Source organism: Oncorhynchus masou, chromosome 13 (genome assembly GCF_036934945.1).
Source record: "Oncorhynchus masou masou isolate Uvic2021 chromosome 13, UVic_Omas_1.1, whole genome shotgun sequence".
Lineage (NCBI taxonomy): Eukaryota > Metazoa > Chordata > Actinopteri > Salmoniformes > Salmonidae > Oncorhynchus > Oncorhynchus masou.
In genome coordinates this window covers 49,108,268-49,134,023 of record NC_088224.1, presented here as the reverse complement: position 1 = coordinate 49,134,023, position 25,756 = coordinate 49,108,268, and the positions used below count along the sequence as shown (strand labels likewise).

Below are 25,756 nucleotides of genomic sequence, written 5' to 3'. Positions count from 1 at the left end.
ATCCATTGAAGTGTAAGATATAGTAACAATGTCAGCATGACTTCAGGTAGACCTGTTAATAATGTTGAATATGCCCACAGTAGCAGGAATTTGAATATGGTGGCTCGATTAGATGTTGTGTGATTTGATAGATTTAGTCTTATCAGGTGGAAATGCAAAACGTTTAGGATGGTTTTGGAATGAATATGGAAACCTCTGATTCAACCAGTACCACTGCTCTGCGAGTAAATTACCTTTATTGACTTGAGTTTTATAGAAGAGTTCAAGTAAGCTCTGAATAGGCTTATTAACTATTAACTTTGCTCTCTTCTGATTTTATCTTAATTATGACAACTTCCCCTATCAATTCTCCAGTGGGAAAGGGGCAGAGGAAGGGAATGGTGTGTAATGTAATGCTTGTGCTGTAATATGCAGTAAATCAGTGTATCTGGAACAGACGAAGCCAACACTCTGTCTTTCACGCACAATCCCACAGAGCCGGGGCTGTGCAATCGCCCTAATTATCATTATTCAATGGCACGCTAAATTAAACATTTTAAAAACCTTGGTTGGCCTTGGCGTAGTGCTGCATGGAAAGCTCATTCACCACTCTGTCATCGTTCCAAATGGCACCCTATTCCCTGCATAGTGCACTACTTTTGACCGGACACTTATTTTACTTGTGTCTACATTCAACTGGTAAAAGTTGATTGTCATATGATTAAGATAAAAAAAAAACTATTAGGGTGTGGTGCCTGACCTTAAAAGGGGCAGCTCCCTATTTTAATGTTGATGTCTATATAACAGACGGTTAAATTCTGTTAAATAGCCATCACTAACACATTAGAGGCTGCTGCACGATATAGATATACTTGGAATCGCTGGTCACTTTAATAATGGAACACTAGTCACTTTAATAATGTTTACATATTTTGCATTACTCATTTCATATGTATATACTGTATTCTATCCTATTCTACTGTATCTACAGTTGTAGTCGGAAGTTTACAGACACTTAGGTTGGAGACATTAAAACTTGTTTTCCAACCATTCCACAAATTTCTTGTTAACAAACTACAGTTTTGGTAAGTCGGTTAGGACATCTACTTGGTGCGTGACACAAGTAATTTTTTCAACAGTTGTTTACAGACAGATTATTTCACTTATAATTCACTGTATCACAATTCCAGTGTGTCAGAAAGTTACATACACTAAGTTGACTGTGTCTTTAAACATCTTGGAAAATTCCAGAAAATGATGGCATGGCTTTAGAAGCTTCTGATAGGCTAATTGACATAATTTGAGTCAATTGGAGGTGTACCTGTGGATGTATTTCAAGGTCTACTTTCAAACTCAGTGTCTCTTTGCTTGACATCATGGGAAAATCAAAGAAATCAGCCAAGACCTCATAAAACAATGTGTAGACCTCTACAAGTCTGGTTCATCCTTGGGAGCAATTTCCAAATGCCTGAAGGTACCACGTTCATCTGTACAAACAATAGTACGCAAGTATCAACACCATGGGACCACGCAGCCCTCATACCGCTCCGGAAGGAGAGGCATTCTGTCCCCTAGAGATGAACGTACTTTGGTGTAAAAAGTGCAAATCGATCCCAGAACAACAGCAAAGGACCTTGTGAAGATGCTAGAGGAAACAGGTACAAAAGTATCTATATCCACACTAAAACGAGTCCTATATCGACATAACCTGAAAGGCCGATCTGCAAGGAAGCAGCCACTGCTCAAAAACCGCCGTAAAAAAGCCAGACTGCGGTTTGCAACTAAAAATGGGGACAAAGATCGTACTTTTTTGATAAATGTACTCTGGTATGATGAAACAAAAATAGAACTGTTTGGCTACAATGAACATTGTTATGTTTGGAGAAAACGGGGAGGCTTGCAAGCCGTTGCAAGCCGAAGAATACCATCCCAAACGTGAAGCACTGGGTGTGGGGGTGCTTTGCTGCAACTTTTTGTGGGAAGCTTGTTGAAGGCTACCCGAAACGTTTGACCCAAGTTAAACAATTTAAAGGCAATGCTACCAAATACTAATTGAGTGTATGTAAACTTCTGACCCACTGGGAATGTGATGAAAGAAATAAAAGCTGAAATAAATAATTCTCTCTACTATTATTCTGACATTTGAGATTCTGACAGATTTAAAATGACTTTGTATGATCTGAGTCTCATTTATGAGTTTCTCTTATTTTTACTGCAAAAGTCATTTCATCACCCGATCAGCTACAGTGAGTCCTCCTACCATTACCTCCTACCATTACATTTGTTAATACCCTTTGCTAGTTAGTGAGCTATTAGCCCAGTTATAGATAATATGTATAGTCAGCAATAGAGGAGTGATTGCTTCCTACAAGAGCACAAAACGTGTACATTTCTAAACATCTTTGAACGCTAAGTATATATTTTTTGGTCTGAAGAGGCAGTGTTTTATTTTGAGACTGCCTTAAATAAGCTAAGTAGAGGGTAGCATCATTTCTCTGATTTTCTGTAAAAATGGAATGAGAATAATAATGGGTTTTATTTTGTAAAGTGTTTTTTTTTTTAAAAGGTCAAAGGTAGGCCTACATTGAACACAACACATTGGCTGCTTCTGTAGGCAGAACGATAGAACAGCTATTTCCATGTTAAAATGTTACGGGATGCATTTTCTCCATTGTTTGGTAGGCCTACATTCTGATCAAATAGCCACAGTAGTCTACTTGGCCACTGTTAAAACTGTAACTTTAACTGGGTACAGCCTCAGTGTTCACAGTCATTTATTTCTAACGAGGGCTTTGTGTTGGACCCTATTTCTTCCTAGTTAAGAAATAAGAGGTAGCCCTACTGAACCTGTTTGACAGACAGAATGATAGTCTACTATCCATAGATTTTCTCAGCCAATTCCTTCAGTCACCATGCCCTCCTTAAAAAACAAGTTGCTTTTTCTCTGTGCATACCTAGTATTGGGGTAGGCTAAATAAATACAACAGAATAGGGATAAAGGAAGCTAAATATGGTGTGGAGATCATGCCCAGAGCTCATGGTTGAGCCGTAGCAAAATTAGAGCTGGGCCAATACTCCCAACTTCTTTTTCAATTCTCTCAGCACTCCAGCCAAATTACAAATGCGTGGCTCCTCACTTAAACTCAAGTCACATGCTCTGGTGTTGTATTCAAAAATATTATTCTCGTCTCCACTCATGTAAAATGATGTAAAATTACATGAAATGTGTTTATCAAAGGCTATTTCTTCTCAGATCCCCAAATACGATGATCGATTCAAGCAATGCTTTTATTACACTGAACAAAAATGTTAAAGATTTTACTGCATTACAGTTCAATAAAGGAAATCAGTGAATTGAAATCAATTTATTAGAGCCTAATCTATGGATTTCACATGATTGGGAATACAGATACAGGTATCAGATACCTAAAAAAAAGGTAAGGGTGTGGATCAGAAAATCAGTCAGTATCTGCTGTGACCACCATTTGCCTCATGCAGCACAACATATCTCCTTCACATACAGTTTATCAGGGTGTTGATTGTGGCCTGTGGAATGTTGTCCCACTCCTCTTCGCTGTGTGAAGATGCTGGATATTGGCGGGAACTGGAACATGCTGTTGTACATGTCAATCCAGAGCATCTGGAACATGCTCAATTGGTTACATGTCTGGTGAGTATGGTATCGGCAAACCGCTCGCCCACACAACGCCATACACGCTGCCACACAAATCAGGCCTTCATGGTCGAATTGCTGCAAAAACACTACTAAAGGATACCAATAGGAAGAAGAGACTTGCTTGGGCCAAGAAACACGAGCAATGGACATTAGACCGGTGGAAATCTGTCCTTTGGTCTGATGAGTCCAAATTTGAGATTTTTGGTTCCAACCGCAGTGTCTTTGTGAGATGCATAGTAGGTGAACGGATTATCTCCACATGTGTGGTTCCCACCGTGACATGGAGGAGGAGGTGTGATGGTGTGGGGGTGCTTTGCTGGTGACACTATCTGTGATTTATTTAGAATTCAAGGCACACTTAACCAGCATGGCAACCACAGCATTCTGAAGCGATACACCATCCTATCTAGTTTGCACTTAGTGACACAAAACAAACCTTCAGGCTGCGTAAGTGCTATTTAACCAAGAAAGAGAGTGATGGTGCTGCATCAGATGACTTGGCCTCCACAATCACCCTACCTCAACCCAACTGAGATGGTTTGGGATGAATTGTATTGCAGAGTGAAGGAAAAGCAGCCAACAAGCACTCAGCATATGTAGGAACTCATGCAAGACTGTTGGAAAAGCAATCCTCCCGAAGAAAATGTAATGAGTGTGCAAAGCTGTCATCAAGGCAAAGAATCTAAAATCTAAAATATGTTTTGATTTGTTCAACACTTTTTTGGTTACTCCATCATTCCATAAGTGTTATTTCATAGTGTTGATGTCTTCACTATTATTCTACAATGTAGAAAATAGTAAAAATAAAGAAAAACCCTTGAATGAGTAGGTGTGTCCAAACTTTTGACTTGTATTGTATCTACAGTAATGAAATTGCATTCTATTGGTGCATCCTACTTATTAGTCAACCAAAGACAGATCGGCTCAGATCGGCTCAAATTGACTGGGCCTGAGCCGCACGCTAACCGAATCAGTTAGCTTATTGAGAAGCTCAAATTGACTGGGCCTGAGCGGCACGATAACCGAATGTTAGCTTACGGAGACACTCGGCCATTGACTGGACCTAAGACTAACGCTAACCGATTGTGGCACAATCCATTAGCGTGCAGTACTCAGGAAGTGTAAAGTGGATGTTGTTCCCACTGTGACAATTAAAACTTATCTGAACCAAAAGATGTGGATAGATGGCATCATTTCGCGCAAAACTGAAAATGTGAATCACCACATGTTGGTAAAGCATTCTTCCTGAAGCTTCTTGAGAAAATGCCAAGAGTGTGCAAAGCTGTCATTAAGACTAAGGGTGGCTACTTTGAAGAATCTGAAATATAAAAGGTATTTTGATTTGTTTAACACCTTTTTGGTTACTACGTGATTCCATATGTGTTATGTTATAGTTTTGAGGTCTTCACTATTATTCTACAATGTAGAAAATATTAAAAATAAAGAAAAACCCTTGAATGAGTACCTGTGTTCAAACTTTTGGCTGGTACTATATATTTATACTCTTTTTTGTGTATATTATTGTGTACTGTTATATATTTCTGCACTGTTTGAGTTAGGAACACAAGCATTTTGCTACACCCGCAATAGCATCTGCTAAATATGTGTATCCGACCAATAACATATGATTTGATTTATACAAATTGCTCAGCACCAGTCAATTTGACTGGAGATTTGCTGGCCACAAAGATATTAAATTTATGTCCTTTAAATTTACTAAAATGTTTTGCCAGAGACGTGGTTTGAAAGCCCTGAAACATCCGACGAACGTCAGAGCCGTTGTAGTACGATTCAATCTTAGTCCTGTGATGATGCTTTGCCTGTCTGATGGTTCTTCGGAGGACAAAGCGTGATTTCTTATCAGCGTCTGGATTATTATCCCGCTCCTTGAAAGCGGCAGCTCTAGCCTTTAGCTCGGTGCGGATGTTGCCTGTAATCCATGGCTTCTGGTTGGGATATGTACGTGCGGTCACTGTGGGGACGATGTCATTAATGCACTTATTGATGAAGCCGGTGACTGAGGTGGTATACTCCTCAATTCTTATTTTATTTTACCTTTATTTAATTAGGCAAGTCAGTTAAGAACACATTCTTAATTTCAATGACGGCCTAGGAACACTGCCCCTGAACTGCCTTGTTCAGGGGGAGAACAATAGTTTTTTATTTTGTCAGCTCAGGGATTCGATCTTGAAACCTTTCGATCCACCTTTTCAGAAATAAGTCTCTCACCGTTGCCGCTTGTTATAGACCGCCTTCAGCCCCCAGCTGTGGCCTGGACACCATATCTGAATTGATATCTTCAGAGTTCTGTAACGATTTTCTTCTTCCTCTGGCGAGGAGTATGAAATTTCGGACCAATGCGCAGCGTGGTAAGTGTCCATAATATATTTATTAAACTGAACACAGAATACAAAAGAACAAGAGAAATAAATTAAAACCGAAACAGTTTTCTACGGTAAAACACAGACACAGAAAACAACTACCCACAACCCATAGTGTGAAAACAGGCTGCCTAAGTATGGTTCTCAATCAGAGACAACGAATGACAGCTGCCTCTAATTGGGAACCATACCAGGCCAAAACCAGAAATACAAAACCTAGAATACAAAACATAGAATGCCCACCCCTACTCACGCCCTGACCAAACTAAAACAGAGACATAAAAAAGGAACTAAGGTCAGGACGTGACAAGTTCGTACTGTTAGGTGACCTAAACTGGGCTATGTTTAACACCCCGGCCGTTCTACAATCTAAGCTGGATGACCTCAATTATCAAGGAACCTACCAGGTAGAACCCTAACTCTGTAACCATGGGCACCCTCTTAGATATCATCCTGACCAACTTGCCCTCTAAATACACATCTACTGTCTTCAACTAGGATCTCAGCGATCACTTCCTCATTGCCTGCGGGCATAATGGGTCCACAGTCAAACGACCACCCCTCACCACTGTCAACCGCTCCCTAAAACACTTCAGCGAGTAGGCCTTTCTAATCGACCTGGCCCGGGTATCCTGGAAGGATATTGACCTCATCCCGTTAGTAGGGGATGCCTGGTTGTCTTTAAAAGTGCTTTCCTCACCACCTTAAATAAGCATGCCAAAAAATGTAGAACTAAGAACAGATATTGCCCACTCCAGACTTGACTGCCCTTGACCAACACAAAAACATCCTGTGGCGTTCTGCATTAGCATCGAATAGCCCCCGCAATATACAACTTTTCAGGGAAGTCAGGAACTAATATACTCAGTCAGTTAGGAAAGCTAAGGCGAGCTTTTTCAAACAGAAATTTGCATCCTGTAGCACTAATTCCTAAACGTTCTGGGACCCTGTAAATCCATGGAGAATAAGAGCACCTCCTCCCAGCTGCCCACTGCACTGAGGATAGGAAACACTCACCACCTATAACGGACGATAATCGATCATTTCAATAAGCATTTTTCTATGGCTGGCATGCTTTCCACCTGGCTGCCCTGCCCTGGCCAACATCTCAGCACCCCCCGCAGCAACTCGCCCAAGCCTCCCCTGCTTCTCCTTCACCCAAATCCAGACTGCTGATGTTTTGAAAGAGCTGCAAAATCTGGATCCCTACAAATCAGCTGGTCTGGACCATCTGGACCTCTCTTTCTAAATTTATCAGCCAAAATTGTTGCAACCCCCATTACTAGCCTATTCAACCTCTCTTTCTTATCATCTGAGACACCGAAATATTGGAAAGCTGCCGCAGTCATCCCCCTTTTCAAAGGGGGAGACACTGTAGACCCAATTGCCACAGGGTTCAATTGTCGGGCCGACTCTTTTCTCTGTATATATCAATGATGTCACTCTTGCTGCTGGTGATTCTCTGATCCACCTCTACGCTATCAACATCGTTGATAACAAACCTCCAAATGAGCTTCAACGCCATACAACACTCCTTCTGTGGCTTCCAACTGCTTTTAAATGCTAGTAAAACTAAGTGCATGCTCTTCAACCAATTGCTCTAAAACCAATTGCTGCCCGCACCCTCCTGCCCTACTAACATCACTACTCTGGACGGTTCTGACTTAGAATATGTGGACAACTACAAATACCTACGTGTCTGGTTAGACTGTAAACTCTCCTTCCAGACTCATATTAAGCTTTTCAAATCCAAAATTAAATCTAGAATCGGCTTCCTATTTCGCAACAAAGCCTCCGTCACTCATGCTGCCAAACATACCCCCATAAAACTGACTGTCCTACCGATCCTTGACTTTGGCGATGTCATTTACAAAATAGCCTCCGACACTCTACTCAGCAAACTGGATGTAGTCTATCACAGTGCCATCCGTTTTGTCACCAAAGCCCCATATACTACCCACCACTGCGACCTGTATGCTCTTGTTGGCTGGCCCTCACTACATATTCGTCGCCAAACCCACTGACTCCAGGTCATCTATACGTCTTTGCTAGGTAAAGCCCTACCTTATCTCAGCTCACTGGTCACCATAGCAATACCCACCCGTAGCACGCGCTCCAGCAGGTATATTGCACTGGTCATCCCCAAATGCAACACTTCCTTTGGCCAAGTGTTGGATTTCCAGTTCTTTGCTGCCAATGACTGGAACGAATTGGAAAAATCACTGAAGCTTAAGAGTTATATCTCCCTCTCTAAATTTAAGCATCAGCTGTCAGAAAAGCTTACCGATGGCTGTGTACAAGTACAGTGAATCTGTAAATAGCACACCCAACTACCTCATCCCCATATTGTTACTTATCCTCTTGCTCTTTTGCACCCCAGTATCTCTACTTGCACATCATCATCTGCACAACGATCACTCCAGTATTAATGCTAAATTGTAATTATTTCGCCTCTATGGCCTTACCTCCCTACTCTTCTACATTTGCACACACTGTACATATATGTTTCTTTTGTCTTATTGACTGTACATTCGTTTATGTGTAACTCAGTTGTTGTTTTAGTCACACTGCTTTGTTTTATCTTGGCCAGGTTGCAGTTGTAAATGAGAACTTGTTCTCAACTGGCCTACCTTGTTAAATAAAGGTGAAATACAAAATAAATAAATAAAAAAGCTATATCCCACAGTCAATCCTAATCCTATCTCGGGATCCATGTGCACAAATATTTTTAGTTCTAGTTCTAGAGTGAGGATTCTAGAGCTCAAATTAAGATCTGGACTTTTAATATCCTGTCAAATGATGGGCAACCTTACATCCTAGAGTTACAGAAATGGTACTCTGTGTGTTTTGTTCTGCAGGTCATTGTGGGAAGACATTTGCCATCTTGGAGAGGTATGTCAGCGATGCAGTGCCAAAGACGAGATGGCTTCTGGTGGTGGATGATGACACACTCATCAGGTAAAGCTCTCAGTACACACACACACACACACACACACACACACACACACACACACACACACACACACACACACACACACACACACACAGACACACAGACACACAGACAGACAGACAGACAGACAGACAGACACAGACACACAGACAGACAGACACACAGACACACACAATGGCTGACGGTGTGTCTGAGTGATAGTACCTCCTCAGTCCAACGTGTGTGTGTGTACACTTATGCCAAAACCCCTGATGCAGTGAAAAAGCTGTCAAATAAGAAAGTTAAAAAGTTAAAAGAACTCGTGTCAGGACTGCCTACTGAGGACAAAGTCAGCAAACGTATTATATTTTATTTAGTGCGGAAGTTACTGGATAGAGAGCAGCGGTGTCAGAATTGGGAGGTTTTGATGAGGAATATCCTAACAGTGTACAGGTGTGTGTAAGTTGTTTGTGTGTGCACACCTGTGTGAAGAGAGAATATGTGTGTCTGCGTGCACACGTGTGTTTGTTTGCATTCGGTGTGTGTTTGTTTGTACATGCATGTCTACCCTCCCCAGCCTGCCCAGACTGCAGATGCTGCTGAGCTGTTATGACCCCTCTGAACCGGTGTGTCTCGGGGAGAGGTATGGCTACGGGCTGGGCCAGGGAGGCTACAGCTACATCACCGGAGGAGGGGGGTGAGTCACAACACCTGCATCCAAAATGGCACCCTAGTACACTACTTTTGATGGCCCTGGTCAAACGTAGTGTATTATGTAAGGGATAAGGGTGCCTTTTGGGACTAAGCTAACATCTGACACAGACATTTTGGATTCAGAAATTGATGTAAATTGAGACAAAGGCCATACTTTTAGAGCAGTGGTTCCTAACTCTGGTCCTCAAGTACCTCCAACGAGAGGTCTTCAGATCCGAAATTCCGAGACCCGAGCGGGTCTGGGTCCTAAATTGTCACTTTTGTCTCAGATCACGTGCGCCTGCTGCTGAGGAGAGAGAGAGAGAGAGGGCGAGTGAGAGGGGCCTCGGCCTATAGGCTACTCTTGATAGCGCAGATGGAGGCCTTTTTCATTGACGTAAAACTAAAGTTAGAGGAGAAAGAGTACAGTGAAAACTAGTCGACAAGTGGATTGTCCTCTGTGGGTACAAGTTGTAATATTGTAGTGAACAAAGGTGACAAGAACATTGGTGCGGCCAAATGGACAATGTGCAACTCGCTATTCAGGTTTGATACAATTTTGTATTTGTCATTATTATTATTGTGTATCATTATTATTTTTGTAGGTATATTTAAAAATCTAAACCAGTTCTTTAAATATGTTGTGTTTAGATTCATTTTGTTGAGGCATTTTCATTGGATAAGTTGTTCAAACTGTCTTTTTTATTTTGTGCTCCGTGTTTGTGCTTTAGTTTAAGATAGGTTACAAGTAGGCCTGTTGTAAAATAAATATTATTTGTCTATAGAGCTCGCCAGCTTGTAGTCCTAAAAAAAGGAAATTAGTTACCTCTTGTTTGTTCAACCATTCCTAAGGGGGAAATTAATGGGAAAGGAATTGGAAAAATTGTAACATATAAGATCTCTTAAGCCTGTGTTTACCACAGACTTTATTTTCTGCATTTCCAAAACTTCCAATCATTTTCCCATAAGCTGTGTCCAACAAACCATGGCGGAGTAAGTGCCTATAAGAAGACGCCATTACTATTGCTCTCTATCGCTGCCATTTGTCGGGTAGGACGACAGTAGGCACCTGCCTTTGTTGGTTATTGCTGCAATATAAATATAATATATACTTATTTTTCACCATAATTTGCAAATAAATTCATTAAAAATCCTACAATGTGATTTTCTGGATTTTTTTTCTCATTTTGTCTGTCATAGTTGAAGTGTACCTATGATGAAAATTACAGGCCTCCCATCTTTTTAAGTGGGAGAACTTGCACAATTGGTGGCTGACTAAATACTTTTTTGCCCCACTGTACACTTAGGTTGGAGTCATTAAAACATTTTTCACCCACGACACTAATTTCTTGTTAACAAACCATAGTCTGGGCAAGTTGGTTAGGACATCTACATTGTGCATGACACAGGTATTTTTTCCAACAATTGTTTACAGACAGATCATTTCACTTATAATTTACTGTATCACAATTCCAGTGGGTCAGATGTTTACATGCACTAAGTTGGCTGTGCCTTTAAACAGCTTGGAAAATTCCAGAAAATGAGGTCGTGGCTTTATAAGATTCTGATAGGCTAATTGACATCATTTGAGTCAATTGGAGGTATACCTGTGGAGGTATTTCAAAACCTGCCTTCAAACTCAGTGCCTCTTTGCTTGACATCATAGGAAAATCCAAAGAAATCCGCCAAGACCTCAGAATTTTTTTTGTAGACCTCCACAAGTCTGGTTCATCCTTGGGAGCAATTTCCAAACACCTGAAGGTACCACATACTGTACATATCTGTACAAACAATAGTATGCAGGTATAAACACCATGGAACAACGCAGCCATCATACCGCTCAGGAAGGAGACACATTCTGTCTCCTAGAGATTAACGTACTTTGGTGATCAATCCCAGAACAACAGCAAAGGCCCTTGTGAAGATGCTGGAGGAAACAGGTACAAAAGTATCTATATCCACAGTAAAAATATTCCTATATTGACATAACCTGAAAGTCCGCTCAGCAAGTAAAAAGCCACTGCTCCAAAATCGCCATTAAAAAGCCAGACTACGGTTTGCAACTGCACATGGGGACAAATATCATACTTTTTGGAGAAATGTCCACTGATCTGAGGACAAAATAGAACTGTTTGGCCATAACCACCATTGTTCTGTTTGGAGGAAAAGGGGTAGGCTTGCAAGCTGAAGAACACCATCCCAACTGTGAAGCACAGGGATGGCAGCATCATGTTGTGGGGGTGCTTTGCTACAGGAGGGCTGGTGCACGTCACAAAATAGATGGCATCATGAGGAAAGGAAAATTATGTGGATATATTGAAGCAACATCAAGACATAAGTCTTGGTCGCAAAAACTTGGTCGCAAATGGGTCTTCCAAATGGACAATGACCTCAAGCGTTGTTCCACAGTTGTGTTAAAATGGCTTAAGGACAACAAAGTCAAAGTATTGGAGTGGCCTTCACAAAGCCCTGACCTCAATCCTATAGAACATTTGTCGGCAGAACTGAAAAAACATGTGCGAGCAAGGAGGCCTACAAAACTGACTCAGATACACCAGCTCTGTCAGGAGGAATGGGCCAAAATTCACCCAACCTATTGTGGGAAGCTTGTGGAAGGCTACCCAAAATGTTTAACACAAGTTAAACAATTTAAAGGCATTACTACCAAATACTAATTGAGTGCATGTAAACTTCTGACCCTATTATTCTGACGTTTCACATTCTTAAAATAAAGTGATGATCCTAACGGACCTAAGACAGGGAATATTTACTAGGATTAAATGTCAGGAATTGTGAAAACTGAGTTTAAATGTAGTTGGCTAAGGTGTATGTAAACTTCCGACTTCAACTGTGTAAGTCTTGCTCTCCACTTTCTGGAGGACCGAGTTTTGAAATCGGTGTAATTAGAGTATGATAGTCAAGGAGATGGAGAAAACACTTGTATCTGGATTACATCTTCATACTAAGGGTAACCATGTCATCCGTGACAGGGAGAAGCATCCAACCATGATGTATATGGGTAAGGTACTCTATCTTACTACATTGTCAGATATTCATTTCAAGTTAAAGTGTACTGTTAGCTAATGTTAGCTGGCTGGCTTGCTAGCTATCGTTATTTGTATGATCTTATTATTCGTATCTCAGAGCCATTTTCTTGCCTAGTTATAGCCGAATGTTATCTAGCTAACATTGAACATGGTTGGTTAGCTACCTGCTGATTCATGCAGGGTAGTAATGTCATGAGTTGAGATTATGGTTCATTGTTTACCTACTGTAGCTAGCTACATGTCTTAACAAAAGACTTCAATATGCAAAAAACCATATCGGGTGCGTTCGTAAATAGAGTCTGGCCATCTACTCCAATTTCAGAGCACTCTCGTCTGTGTGCCAGAGCGAAGAGTAACTGATGAATTTGTGAATGCTCAACACCCGTTGAATATTGCTGGTGTCTGTAAACGTCCCAAAAAAGTTGACAGCAGCACAGTTACAGTCACCAACACTCTGCATAACATGAAAACAACCTAACAAGTTCTGCTAGGGTGAGTAAAATGGTCAGAGTGGCCGGTTCTCTCATTTGTGTCTGGAATGCTCGGATCAACTCTACTCATCGGCCAGAGTGTCCAGTGTGCACTCTGAACGCTCTGAGAGCGAAACATGAGTGATGGTACAGAATAGCATAGGCAAGATGCAGTAGATGGTATCGAGTACAGTATATACATATGAGATGAGTAATGTAGGGTATGTAAACAAAGTGGCATAGTTTAAAGTGGCTAGTGATACATGTACTACTTAAAGATGCAGTAGATGATATAGAGTACAGTATATACATATACATATGAGATGTGTAATGTAGGATATGAAAACATTATATTAAGTAGCATTGTTTAAAGTGGCTAGTGATATATTTTACATCATTTTCCATAAATTCCCATTATTAAAGTGGCTGGAGTTGAGTTAGTGTGTTGGCAGCAGCCACTCAATGTTCGTGGTGGCTGTTTAACAGTCTGATGGCCTTGAGATAGAAGCTGTTTTTCAGCTTCGGACCTCGGGCTAGAAGGTTGAGGGTTCGAGACCTGCTCCCTACCTGTTTCATTACAATATTTTGATTTGTTTAGCACTTTTTTTTGGTTATTCCATGTGTTATTTCATGGTTTTGATGTCTTCACTATTATTATTAATGTAGAAAATAGTACAAATAAAGGAAAAACTCTGCAATGAGTAGGTGTGTCCAAACTTTTAACTGGTACTGTATGCACGAAATGTTTTGAATGGGAAGCATGCGGACGCCTTAAGACCGATGTCGCTTTTATCTTTTTTCAGAAAATTTTGTAGTACATTAATGATTTCACTTGTCTGAATCGAATATTCCCATTTCTTATCAAGAGGGGAAAAGGAAATATTCCTGAACTTTAGGCTACACATTTGATATTTGAAACAAAATCGTGATTGTGTTGTATTTCGAACAAACAATATTGTATTCTAATATTGTGAGGATAGCGGAGATTATATACGTATTTAAGTTATTAGTCGAACAACGTATTAAGACTCAATAGTGAACCTTTATAATTTAGTACAGGGCTACTATACAAAATAGTCATTCGGCCTGTAGGCCTACTGTGGCATATTGTAGCCTACTTTATTGAAGAAACCATGTCTGAATATGAAATAAATGTAGTAAGGAGAGTAATTTCGTGTTATTTGGAAGTCGTTATCCAAAGAAACAGATGCAAAGTGTTTTGTTTTATAATTATATTTACAGTTTCTATCACAGTCATTGCTGCAATCAATATCACTTTAATTGACAATGTGGTAGGCTAATTATTTAAAAGTTTTTTTTTTTATAACTTTATTTTTCAGTTATTGACATGGGTTACATTTCCAGTTTAATTACCGTATGCTATTTCAGTTGTAATATGTCACATTTTTCCATTTATCTTTTTCATATTTCGATTTCATTGTTCTTAGTAGGATGTTTTTTCATTGGGGCGGAAGTAGTGAAGGTAGACAATGACCATTTCCCATGCCATTTCTGCTGTCTAGTATTCAGCAGGTTTGACACAATAACAGCGTCAGATCAGCTGGTCTAGTAGTTTTATTGTGCAGTTTTTTTTGTTTCAAACAGAGTTATTTTAGCTCGGAGCTACGTGTAATCTCCCGTTTAGTAGCGTGTCAATAAATCCAGCGGCAACCTGCAGGTAATCTGCAGGTTTCACGTCTTCGTTGCAATCAGGCCATTTGTTCATAAATATTTGTGGGATCTGTATGTGTACTGTACATGTGAAATTACCAGACTACCATGCGAAGGGTTGCTCTTCACTGGAAATATTCAACATAAACCTTTAAAGTCCTACTCCAGTCTCCTTTTCAACTCCTTTATCACCTAGTTCTTAACAAAAGGCACATCCACGTGTCCACAAATGGGGGTGTTTTTTTTTCTTCCTCTTTAGTTCTCTAATGCTCCGATTTTGTTCCTCAAGCAAGGGGGGAGGCCTATGACACCAGACCTTTAATGGTCTACTCCATGAATTTTATACTTGTGTCTAAAAAAAAGACAATTTTGCTCAAAACATATTTGTTTACCTGTGTGTACATTACTAAATTTATACATGTGGTATTGTTTTTCAACCAAAAACAAATAGCTGGAATGCGTCTGAGTTGTCAATCCACCTTGTTTTCCCTTAATTGTGTTGGTCAGAGTGGTGCTGTGGATGTGTGTGTTAATAATGCTAATAATAATAATGTATTGGATTCTCCACCCAGGAGCTCAATCATTTTCTGTGCAAGAATGACCAACACACACAAGCTAATGTGTGTTGGGGTGTGTGTGTGTTGTGTCCTGTCAGGATGGTGTTCAGTAGGGCCGCGGTGGTGAGGCTCCTGGCCAGTGACTGCAAGTGTTACCGTGACGACGCCCCTGATGACATGGTGCTGGGGATGTGTCTCAACGCTCTGGGGCTCCCTGTCACACATAGCTCCCTCTTCCACCAGGTAAAACACTGGCCTTACCCATTATTACCCTTATGCCAGGAACCCACAGTTTGGAATTTTATTGGCACGATTCATGTCACATACTATTTTCATGATTGTTCATTCATCATCGTATATGAAAGATGGGAGCTCTAGAGTCGCTCAGTGTGGCAGGGTCAACAATAGCCGATTTACTGCACTTGTGATTTTCTGACAACACCAAGTCTTCCCCAACAAAAGTATAGCATGTCCGAATTGTCTGTGCTGTGTGAACCCTGCTACAAAGGAGATTCCATGCCAATAGGGACGCTGTATGCTGGCATGCACTGTAGAAAAGATGAAGCAATTGGGATATCTTTCTACACAGTATGTTATCTAACATTTTCTACACCCTAAATGACCATTTCTAACTATCTGATTTGATTAACCATATTGTAGGCCTACTAAGAACACAGATTATTGCAGATTTGACAAATAAGCACTTTCTGCTATCTTCTATTTTGAAAAGACATTCAAATCAAAAGAAATGTAACTTAATTTATACAAGTGGTAAGTGAGAACACCCTTCAGATAGCAAATCCTAAAGATGTATCAGCTGTTATGTTGTACAGTGGAGCACATCCACTGCACGACATAGCAAAGAAGTTTGGATGATCAAAACTGCACTGTGGGAGAGAGCCGTTACCTTATAAATGTTTATCCATTACCCTTACCTAATACCAACTACAGTTGCGCACAAGTACTACATAGAGCCATGACTACATGGAACTCTATTCCACATCTGCAAGCAGTAACATTTTAAAAACAGATAGAAATATACCTTATGGAACAGTGGGGACTGTGAAGTAACACAAACATAGGCACATGCATACTCACACAAGATATGTGGAAGTGGTGGAGTAGGGGCTTGTGAATTGTGTGTTGTGAATGTATTGTAATGTTTTAAATGTTTGCTGGACCCCAGGGAGAGTAGCTGCTGCCTTGCCCATTACCCTTATCTAATAAGTTATCTTAGACCTAATTTTCTTTACCCAAAATGTAAAAACAAATCACAGTACGTCAATTTCACAGTTCAACAAAGGTTGTTGTAGCAAGGCTCAGGTAACAAAGACACTAGTCTTTGGTATCCAATAGCCAATATCCCTTCTTAGTTTCCTCCTCACTTTCTCCTCTTCCCCTGGGGGACTGGTTGTCTCTGTACCAGTGTATTTAATAACCCTGTTTAAGAGTAGCAATTACAGCAGTCTCCAGTGCAGTCTCCTGTGGCTGACAGAAATGGAAGGTGTTGAAAGGAATTGTTCACTCAAATTACAAAATGGCATATTGGTTTTCTTGCCCTGTAAGCGGTCTGTGGACAAGGTAAGGGAGGCCGGTATAATAATTGTTATGTCCCTCCAGGCTCGACCTGAAGACTACTCCAGAGACTTCCTAGCCCACCAGGTGCCCATCTCCTTCCACAAACACTGGAACATCGACCCCGTCGCCGTCTTCAACAGGTGGCTAAAGGACGAGTCGAAGTCAACAAGCCCACGCGGACTAAACAAGAGCACCAAGGAAGAGTTATAGTCACTCAGACACGATCAGTCTTGTGTGTGTGTGTGTGTGTGTGTGGAGTCATGGACAAACAAATTGTCTGCATGTTTCCTCCCGTCGGTGTAAACCTTTTCTATATTGTGAATCTTGCGTATAATTTGGAAGGTTCATGCAAGTCTCTGTCCATGACTGTGTTTGGGAACTTAGGCCAGGCACGGTAGAACAGCCCACTACTATGGACTTTCAAATGTAATTTACGCTTGGGCCAACATGCTCAACATTTACCATGAATGCGATCTCCGCGAAAACGCCTTTAGAAGACACATTGTCGGCTGTCTAGCGCGCAGTATTATATTGAATCCCGGCCACAGTTTCAATAGATTTGCATGTTGAGGTCGTCAGTGTGTTCGGCTCGTCTGTGTATATTTATAATATGATATAATCCAGTTCTTGCCAAATTGAACAATGAAACTCATTTTTTTCTGAAGTACATATTTCAACATTATTGCTACATGCTGTACAATGTGTACTATTTTTATAAAAACGTGTTTGCGGTGTCTTAATGGAGTTTTATTTCTGCCATTTGGTTTCAGGGTTAATTCATTACTACTAATTCTGACTGTAAATATCACACACAAAACAAATACTGTTTATTGGATTTTAAATAGAATCCAGATGTTTTGTTGATGATAACTTTGAAAGCAAAGGGCCTTGCGGGGGGGGGGGGGGGCACACACTAGCTTTCCACATTACTTCATGAATGATCAGTTTTAACTTGTGTAACTTTATTTATGGAAAGCTTATCAGTACAGGGCCAGCATGTTTCCCTTGGATGTGGTTAAATTAATATCTATGTCAAACTCCTTCCGTGGAGGTCCTAGTGTCTGCAGGTTTTTGTTTTTTCCTTATCAATTAAGCCCTAGACAACCAGATGTGGGGACATTACTAATTAGTGAACTTAATTTATCAATCAAGTACAAGGGAGGAGGGGAAACCAGCAGACAATCAGCCTACTATGGAATGAGTTTGACACCTGCTTTATATGGTGTAAAGTCAAGATTGAGTCATTCACCAAGAATGGAGTGTCCTCTTATGGGTCCCCATTAGCTGCCTAGGCAGCAGCTACTCTTCCTGCAGGTCCGGCAAAATTAAGGCAGTTACACATTTTTAAACAATACATTCATAAACAGATTTCACAACACACTAAGTGTGTGCCCTCAGGCCCATACTCCACGACCGTGTGTGTCATGAAGCAGACCACGGGGTTGGGTCAAAACATTTACACAGATCAGACACAGAGTAGGATTAGCTCAGTTTCAAAGGTGTTTATTAAAATAATAGTCCAAAAGAAAAGGATAGGTCTCCCCCAAGAAACCCTGTCTGGGATACCGTCTACTGGGCTCCGGGTCTTGCTGTGGGAATCAGGACTGAACTCACTCCTGTTTCCTCTGTAACCGTCCCCAGCTATACAGGAGTCCTTTCTTCCCCAAGTCTCTCCCCTGTGTGCTGCCCTTCTGGCAGCTTTATGGGACTTGTACAGCTGGTGAGCAATCCGCCCTTGATTACTCACCAACTCCAATTAGTTCTGACCGGAGAGCCAGTCGAGACCTGGCACGTCCAGCAGATGGAGCCATCGCCTCGTGATGTATACTCCATCTGTCACCAGGCCTCCATGAGTCTCCCCCTGGTGGCTGACCTGCTGTATGCCACAGTTATATGTGTGTATGCATGTGTCTGTGTTTGTGTTGCTTCACAGTCCCTGCTGTTCCATAAGGTGTATTTTTTCTCTCTTTTTTTCTCTCAGATTTCACTGCTTGCATCAGTTACCTGATGTGGAATAGCTCTATGTAGTGCTGTGCGCCTCCTATAGTCTGTTCTGGACTTGGGGATTGTGAAGAGACCTCTGGTGGCATGTCTTGTGGGGTATGCATGTGTGTCTGAGCTGTGTGATAGTCGTTTAAACAGACAGCTCTGTGCTTTCAACATGTCAATACCTCTCACAAATACTTTACTAAATTTCCACGTTATTTATTACAAGATATAGTTGAGGTTTGTGGTTCAGGGAATGATTTGTCCCAGATACAATGCTTTTCATTTTTTTAATATTTAGGACTAACTTATTCCTTGCCACCCATTCTGAAACTAACCGCAGCTCTTTAAGTGTTGCAGTCATTTCAGTCGCTGTAGTAGCTGATGTGTATCAGTAGCTGACGTGCATCATCCGCATACATAGACATACTGGCTTTACTCTTTACTCGTTAGTAAAGACTGAAAAAGTAAGGAATTCCTTATTCTACCTTGAATCTAGGGAAGTCTCAGATTTTGCTCACCTGAAGTAGAGTATATTGTGATAAATTGCAGGCCACACTATTTGCCTAGAGAGTTCTCAGCTATACTTTTCGTGGCTGTTTATTTACCACCACAAACAGATGCTGGCACTAAGACCGCACTCAGTCAGTTGTATAAGGAAATAAGCAAACAGGAAACTATTCACCCAGAGGCGGCGCTCCTAGTGGCCGGAGACTTTAATTCAGTGGAACTTAAATCAGTTCTTCCAAATCTCTATCAACATGTTAAATGTGCAACCAGAGGAAAACATTTTTACATCACCTTTACTCCACACACAGTGACACGTACAAAGTTCTGCCTCGCCCTCCATTTGGTAAATCCGACCACAACTCTATCCACCTGATTCCAACTTGGAAGCAAAAATTAAAGCAGGAAGCACCAGTGACTCGGTCTATAAAAAAAGTGGTTAGATGAAGCAGATGCTAAACTACAGAACTGTTTTGCTATCACAGACTGGAACATGTTCCGGGTTTCTTCCGATGACATAGAGGAATACACCATATCAGTCACTGGCTTTATCAATAAGTGCATCGAGGACGTCGTCCCCACAGTGACTGTATGTACATTCCCCAACCAGAAGCCATGGATCACAGGCAGCACTCGCACTGAGCTAAAGGGTAGAGCTGCCACTTTCAAGGTGCGGGACTCTAACCCGAAAGCTTACAAGAAATCCCGCTATGCCCTGCGACGAACCATCAAACAGGCAAAGCGTCAATACAGGGCTAAGATTGAATCCTACTACACCGTCTCCGACGCTCGTCGGATGTGGCAGGGCTTGCAAAATATTACAGACTACAAGGGGAAGCACAGCTGCGAGCTGCCCAGTGACACAAGCCTACCAGACGGGCTAAATCACTTCTATGCTCGCTTCGAGGCAAGCAACACTGAGGCATGCATGAGAGCATCAGCTGTTCCGGACGGCAGTGTGATCACGCTCTCCTTAGCTGATGTGAGTAAGACCTTTAAACAGATCAACATACACAAGGCTGCAGGGCCAGACGGATTACCAGGACGTGTGCTCCAGGCTTCTGCTGACAAACTGGCCAACTGGCAGGTGTCTTTACTGACATTTTCTGTAATACCGACATGTTTCAAGCAGACCACCATAGTCCCTGTGCCCAAGAACACAAAGGCAACCTGCCTAAATGACTACAGACCCGTAGCACTCACGTCCGTAGCCGTGAAGTGCTTTAAAAGGCTGGTCATGGCTCACATCAACAACATTATCCCAGAAACCCTAGACCCACTCCAATTTGCATACCGCCCCAACAGATCCACAGATGATGCAATCTCTATTGCACTCCACATTGCCCTTTCCCACCTGGACAAAAGGAACACCTATGTGAGAATGCTATTCATTGACTACAGCTCAGCGTTCAACACCATAGTTCCCTCAAAGCTCATCACTAAGCTAAGGATCCTGGGACTAAACACCTCCCTCTGCAATTGTATCCTGGACTTCCTGACGGGCCGCCCCCAGGTGGTGAGGGTAGGTAGTAACACATCTGCCACGCTGATTCTCAACACTGGATCTCCCCAGGGGTGCATGCTCAGTCCCCTCCTGTACTCCCTGTTCACCCACAACTGCATGGCCAGGCACGACTCCAACACCATCATTAAGTTTGCAGACGACACAACAGTGGTAGGCCTGATCACCGACAACGCCGAGACAACCTATAGGATGGACAGAGACCTGGCCGGGTGGTGGCAGAATAACAACCTATCCCTCAATGTAACCAAGACAAAGGAGATGATTGTGGACTACAGGAAAAGGAGCACCGAGCACGCCCCCATTCTCATCAACAGGGCTGAAGTGGAGCAGGTTGAGAGCTTCAAGTTCCTTGGTGTCCACATCAACAACAAACTAGAATGGTCCAAACACACCAAGACAGTCGTGAAGAGGGCATGACAAAGCCTATTCCCCCTCAGGAGACTGTAAAGATTTGGCATAGGTCTTGAGATCCTCAAAAGGTTCTACAGCTGCAACATCAAGAGCATCCTGACTAGTTGCATCACTGCCTGGTACGGCAATTGCTCGGCCTCTGACCGCAAGGCACTACAGAGGGTAGCGCGTACGGCCCAGTACATCACTGAGGCAAAGCTGCCTGCCATCCAGGACCTCTACACCAGGCGGTGTCAAAAAGGCCCTAAAAATTGTCAGAGACCCCAGCCACCCCAGTCATAGACTGTTCTCTCTACTACCGCATGGCAAGCGGTACCGGAGTGCCAAGTCTGGGACAAAAATGCAGTTTTTACCCCCAAGCCATAAGACTCCTGAACCGGTAATCATATGGCTACCCAGACTATTTGCATCGTGTGCCCCCCCAACACCTCTTTTAAGCTGCTGCTACTCTCTGTTTATCATATATGCATAGTCACTTTAACTATACATTCATGTACATACTTCCTCAATTGGCCCGACCAACCAGTGCTCCCGCACATTGGCTAACCGGGCTATCTGCATTGTGTCCCACCACCCGCCAACTCCTCCTTTTATGCTACTGCTACTCTCTGTTCATCATATATGCATAGTCACTATAACCATACCTACATGTACATTCTACCTCAATAAGCCTGACTAACCGGTGTCTGTATATAGCCTTGCTACTGTTATTTTCAAATGTCTTTTTACTGTTGTTTTATTTCTTTACTTACCTACACACACACACACACATACCTTTTTTCACACTATTGCTAAGCATTTCACTGTAAGGTTTACACCTGTTGTATTCGGCCAACTTGACAAATAAACTTTGATTTGATTTGGTTATGTTGGGGGCTTCCATTAAAGAACACCCTTTGCGTTCTGTTAGACAGGTAACTCATCTCCACAATATAGCAGGGTGTATAAAGCCATAAACTCCAAAGACTTTTACTGTTATTCTATATTTCATATATCTTGGTTTCATAGTGTAGTTTCTTCTTTTTATTAAGTTTAGTCACATGATTTCTCAGTTTGCAGTACGCTTACCAATTGGTTGTGCAGCCAGGCTTATTTGCCATTCCTTTTGCCTCATCCTTATCAACCATTTTTCAATTCCTTATCAGTCCACGGGGATTTACCAGTTTTTACAGGCATTTTCTTAATGGGTGCATGCTTATCAGTAACTGCGTAAGCAATTTCATAAATGTGTCAAGTGCAGCGCCTGGTTGATCCTCATTACACACCATGGACCAACAAATATTCTTGACATCAACAATATAGGAATCACTGCAAAACATATTGTTTGACCTCTATACACTATATGAGGCCCAGCCTTTGGAACTTTGGTTTTCCTAGATATGGCTACTATATTGTGATCACTACATCCGAAGCCGATTTCTGCAGCATTAGTAAAGATGTGATCGATACATGTTGATGATTTCATTCCTGTGCTGTTTGTTACTACCCTGGTACTGATAACCTAAACCAGGTTGCAGGCACTGGTTACAGTTTGAAGCTTTTTCTTGAGTGGGCAGCTTGATGAATGCGAGTCAATATTTAAATTAATTGAATTCAATTAGCTTTATTGGCATGAAGTAACAATGTACATATTGCCAAAGCTTACTTTGGAGATTTACAATATTAACATAATACAAATAATAATACTCAATATTGTCAATGGGACAACAGAAACAACAATAATCAAGGCTCAAAATAACCATACGTTGATCAATAACAATAAGCATAGAGGACATGTGCAGGTTGGTTGGTCTGTCAGACACTGTCCCTCATCTTACGGAAGCCAACAATGTAGTGCTCTGCCAACCCACAGTTCTCTGCGTCCTCCCCCAACAGGACAGGTAGCCTATTCTCATCAGAGTGGTCTTTCAAACCTTGAATAAGGGTTTTACATTTGGGGAAATTAAACTCTAATTGTTTAATATTTTTTTACATTTTGTCAGGAAATGCAGATCTGTCTCGGGTTCTGCTGTGGTGCAGTGGTTGCACAGCCTTTCCTTTACAGGGAGCCAGGTTTTTCTGTGTTTACCCTTCTCAATGTCAAGGCTGCGCTCACTGAGTCTGTTCTTTGTCAAAGTTTTTCTAAGGTTTTGATCAGTAACCATGGTCAAATGTTTAGCCACGGTGTAGAGTCGATTTAGGGCCAGATAGCACTCCATTTTGCTTTGTGCTTGTGTTTGTCACCACCCTTCCCGGTCGGGTGGCGCTCGGAGGTAGTCATCACCGGCCTATTAGCTGCCACTGATTGTCTTTCCTCCCCCTCCTTGTATGTTTATTGTTAGCACCTGTTAGGTAGTAATTAGTTGGGCTTTATTAGACAGCCGGCCCGCCTGTTTCTTTGTGCGGGATTAATCATTGTGACCTTCGTGTAGGTAGTAGAGGAACGTGTTTGTTCCTGGTTGTGTATTTTCTGCTATACTGTTCTCGTCCCCCGTGTTTAGGGCATTTGATTTTTGAGCACCCAGTGTTGCGTGAGAGCATTAAAAGAGTACAGTATTGCACTCTCTGTTTCCTGCGTCTGACTCCACAACCACGACACCCGGAGCGTTACAGTGTTTCCCAATAAGCAATGTAGTTTTGTTTATTCTGATTGATTGGATGTTCTGGTGCTGGGGCTTCAGTTTGATAGTAGAACAGGTTTGTGAACTCCCAGGACCAGCTGAATGAGGGGACTCTTTTTTTTTGCTCAGCTCTTGGCATTGCAGGGCTTGGTAAGGATACAGTATAAGAGGGGGTCACTGTATTTTAGATGTTTCCAAAACTTAGTTGCTTTTTTATTTATTTGTATTATTAGTGGATATTGGCCTAATTCTGCTCTGCATGCATTGTTTGTAGTTTCCCACTGGACATGTTGGAGAATCTTACAGAACTCTGCATGCAGGGTTTCAATGGGGTGTTTGTACCATTCGGTGAAATCTTGTTTAACAAGTGGACCCCACACCTCACTACCATGAACTGCAATTGGTTCAGTGACACATTCAATTAGTTTTAGCCAAATTTTAATAGGTATTTCAATTTGAATTAGTTTTTTAATAGCGTAGAATGCCCTGCGTGCTTTCTCTCAGTTCATTCACTACCTTATTAAGGTGTCCAGTTGAGCTTATTTTGAAACCTAAGTAGCTGTAGTATGTGCAGTACTCTATATATTTTGTACCAATTGAGAACTTTTTTGTCTAATTCCCAGAGATCTGGATCTTCTCTAGAAAAGTAATTATTTTTGTATTTTTGGGGATTACTGCCAGGGCCCAGATCTGGTAGTACTGCTCTAGGAGGTGTGTGCTATAGGTGACAGCAGGCACAGGTCATCTGCGAAGAGCAGGCATTTAACCTCTGAATTGTGGAGCCTAACACCAGGGGCTGAGGATTTTTCTAGAATAGTAGCCAACTCGTTGATGTAAATATTGAAGAGTGCAGGTCTCATATTGCAACCATGGCGAAGGCCCCGCCCCGGTTTTAAAATTCTGTTATTTTCTTGACAGTTTTGATGCTGCACGTGTTGCCAGTATACATTGCTTTAATTATGTCATATGTTTTACCCCCTACACCACTTTCAATATCATAGTTATTGAAAGTGGTGGACAGTATTTTCACGTCCGGATGAAATGCATGCCCAAATTCAACTGCCTGCTACTCATCCCCAGAAGATGAGATATGTATGTTATTAGTAGATATGGATGGAAAACACTCTGAAGTTTCTAAAATAGTTAGAATCATGTCTGTGAGTATAACAGAACTTATTTAGCAGGCGAAACCCAGAGGACAAACCATTCAGATATTTTTTTTTAGGTCACTCTCTTTTCAATTAGTTTTCATTGGGAATCCAGATTTCTAAGGGACCTTCTTACAGTTCTTATCGCTTCCACTGGCTGTCAATAGTCTTTAGAAATTGGTTGAGGTTTTTCCTTTGTGTAATGAAGAAGTACGGCCATCTTGAAATAGGGTAACTTGAAGTGTACTGTTAGATAGAGGCGCGTGACCAGAAAGCATGCTACAGTTTCTTTTCCTCCTGTATTGGACACAGATCATCCCGTCTTCAATTGTATCGATTATTTACGTTAAAAAAAGACTTAAAGTTGTATTACAAAAGTAGTTTGAAATGTCTTGGCAAAGTTTACGGGTAACTGTAGAGATATTATATAGTCACGTTGCGCAAGTTGGAACCCGTGTTTTTCTGGATCAAACGCGCAAAATAAATTGACATTTTGGATATATATCGACGGAATTAATCAAACAAAAGGACCATTTGTGATGTTTGTGGGAAATATTGGAGTGCCAACAAAAGAAGCTTGTCAAAGGCATGAGTT

The 25,756-nt window shown here is 41.5% G+C and overlaps 1 protein-coding gene across 1 annotated transcript in view; it reads left to right on the top strand.

The window, feature by feature from the left end:
• Positions 1-17,718, top strand: part of LOC135551471 (beta-1,3-glucosyltransferase-like) — a 158,722-nt gene extending 141,004 nt beyond the window's left edge. Inside the window, exons 12-15 of the mRNA XM_064982680.1 lie at positions 8,895-8,994; positions 9,546-9,665; positions 15,505-15,649; positions 17,027-17,718. Coding sequence (XP_064838752.1) covers positions 8,895-8,994; positions 9,546-9,665; positions 15,505-15,649; positions 17,027-17,194 — 533 coding nt within the window. The 3' untranslated portion in view covers positions 17,195-17,718. The remainder of the gene's footprint in view (positions 1-8,894; positions 8,995-9,545; positions 9,666-15,504; positions 15,650-17,026) is intronic.
• The last annotated feature ends 8,038 nt before the right edge of the window (positions 17,719-25,756 follow it).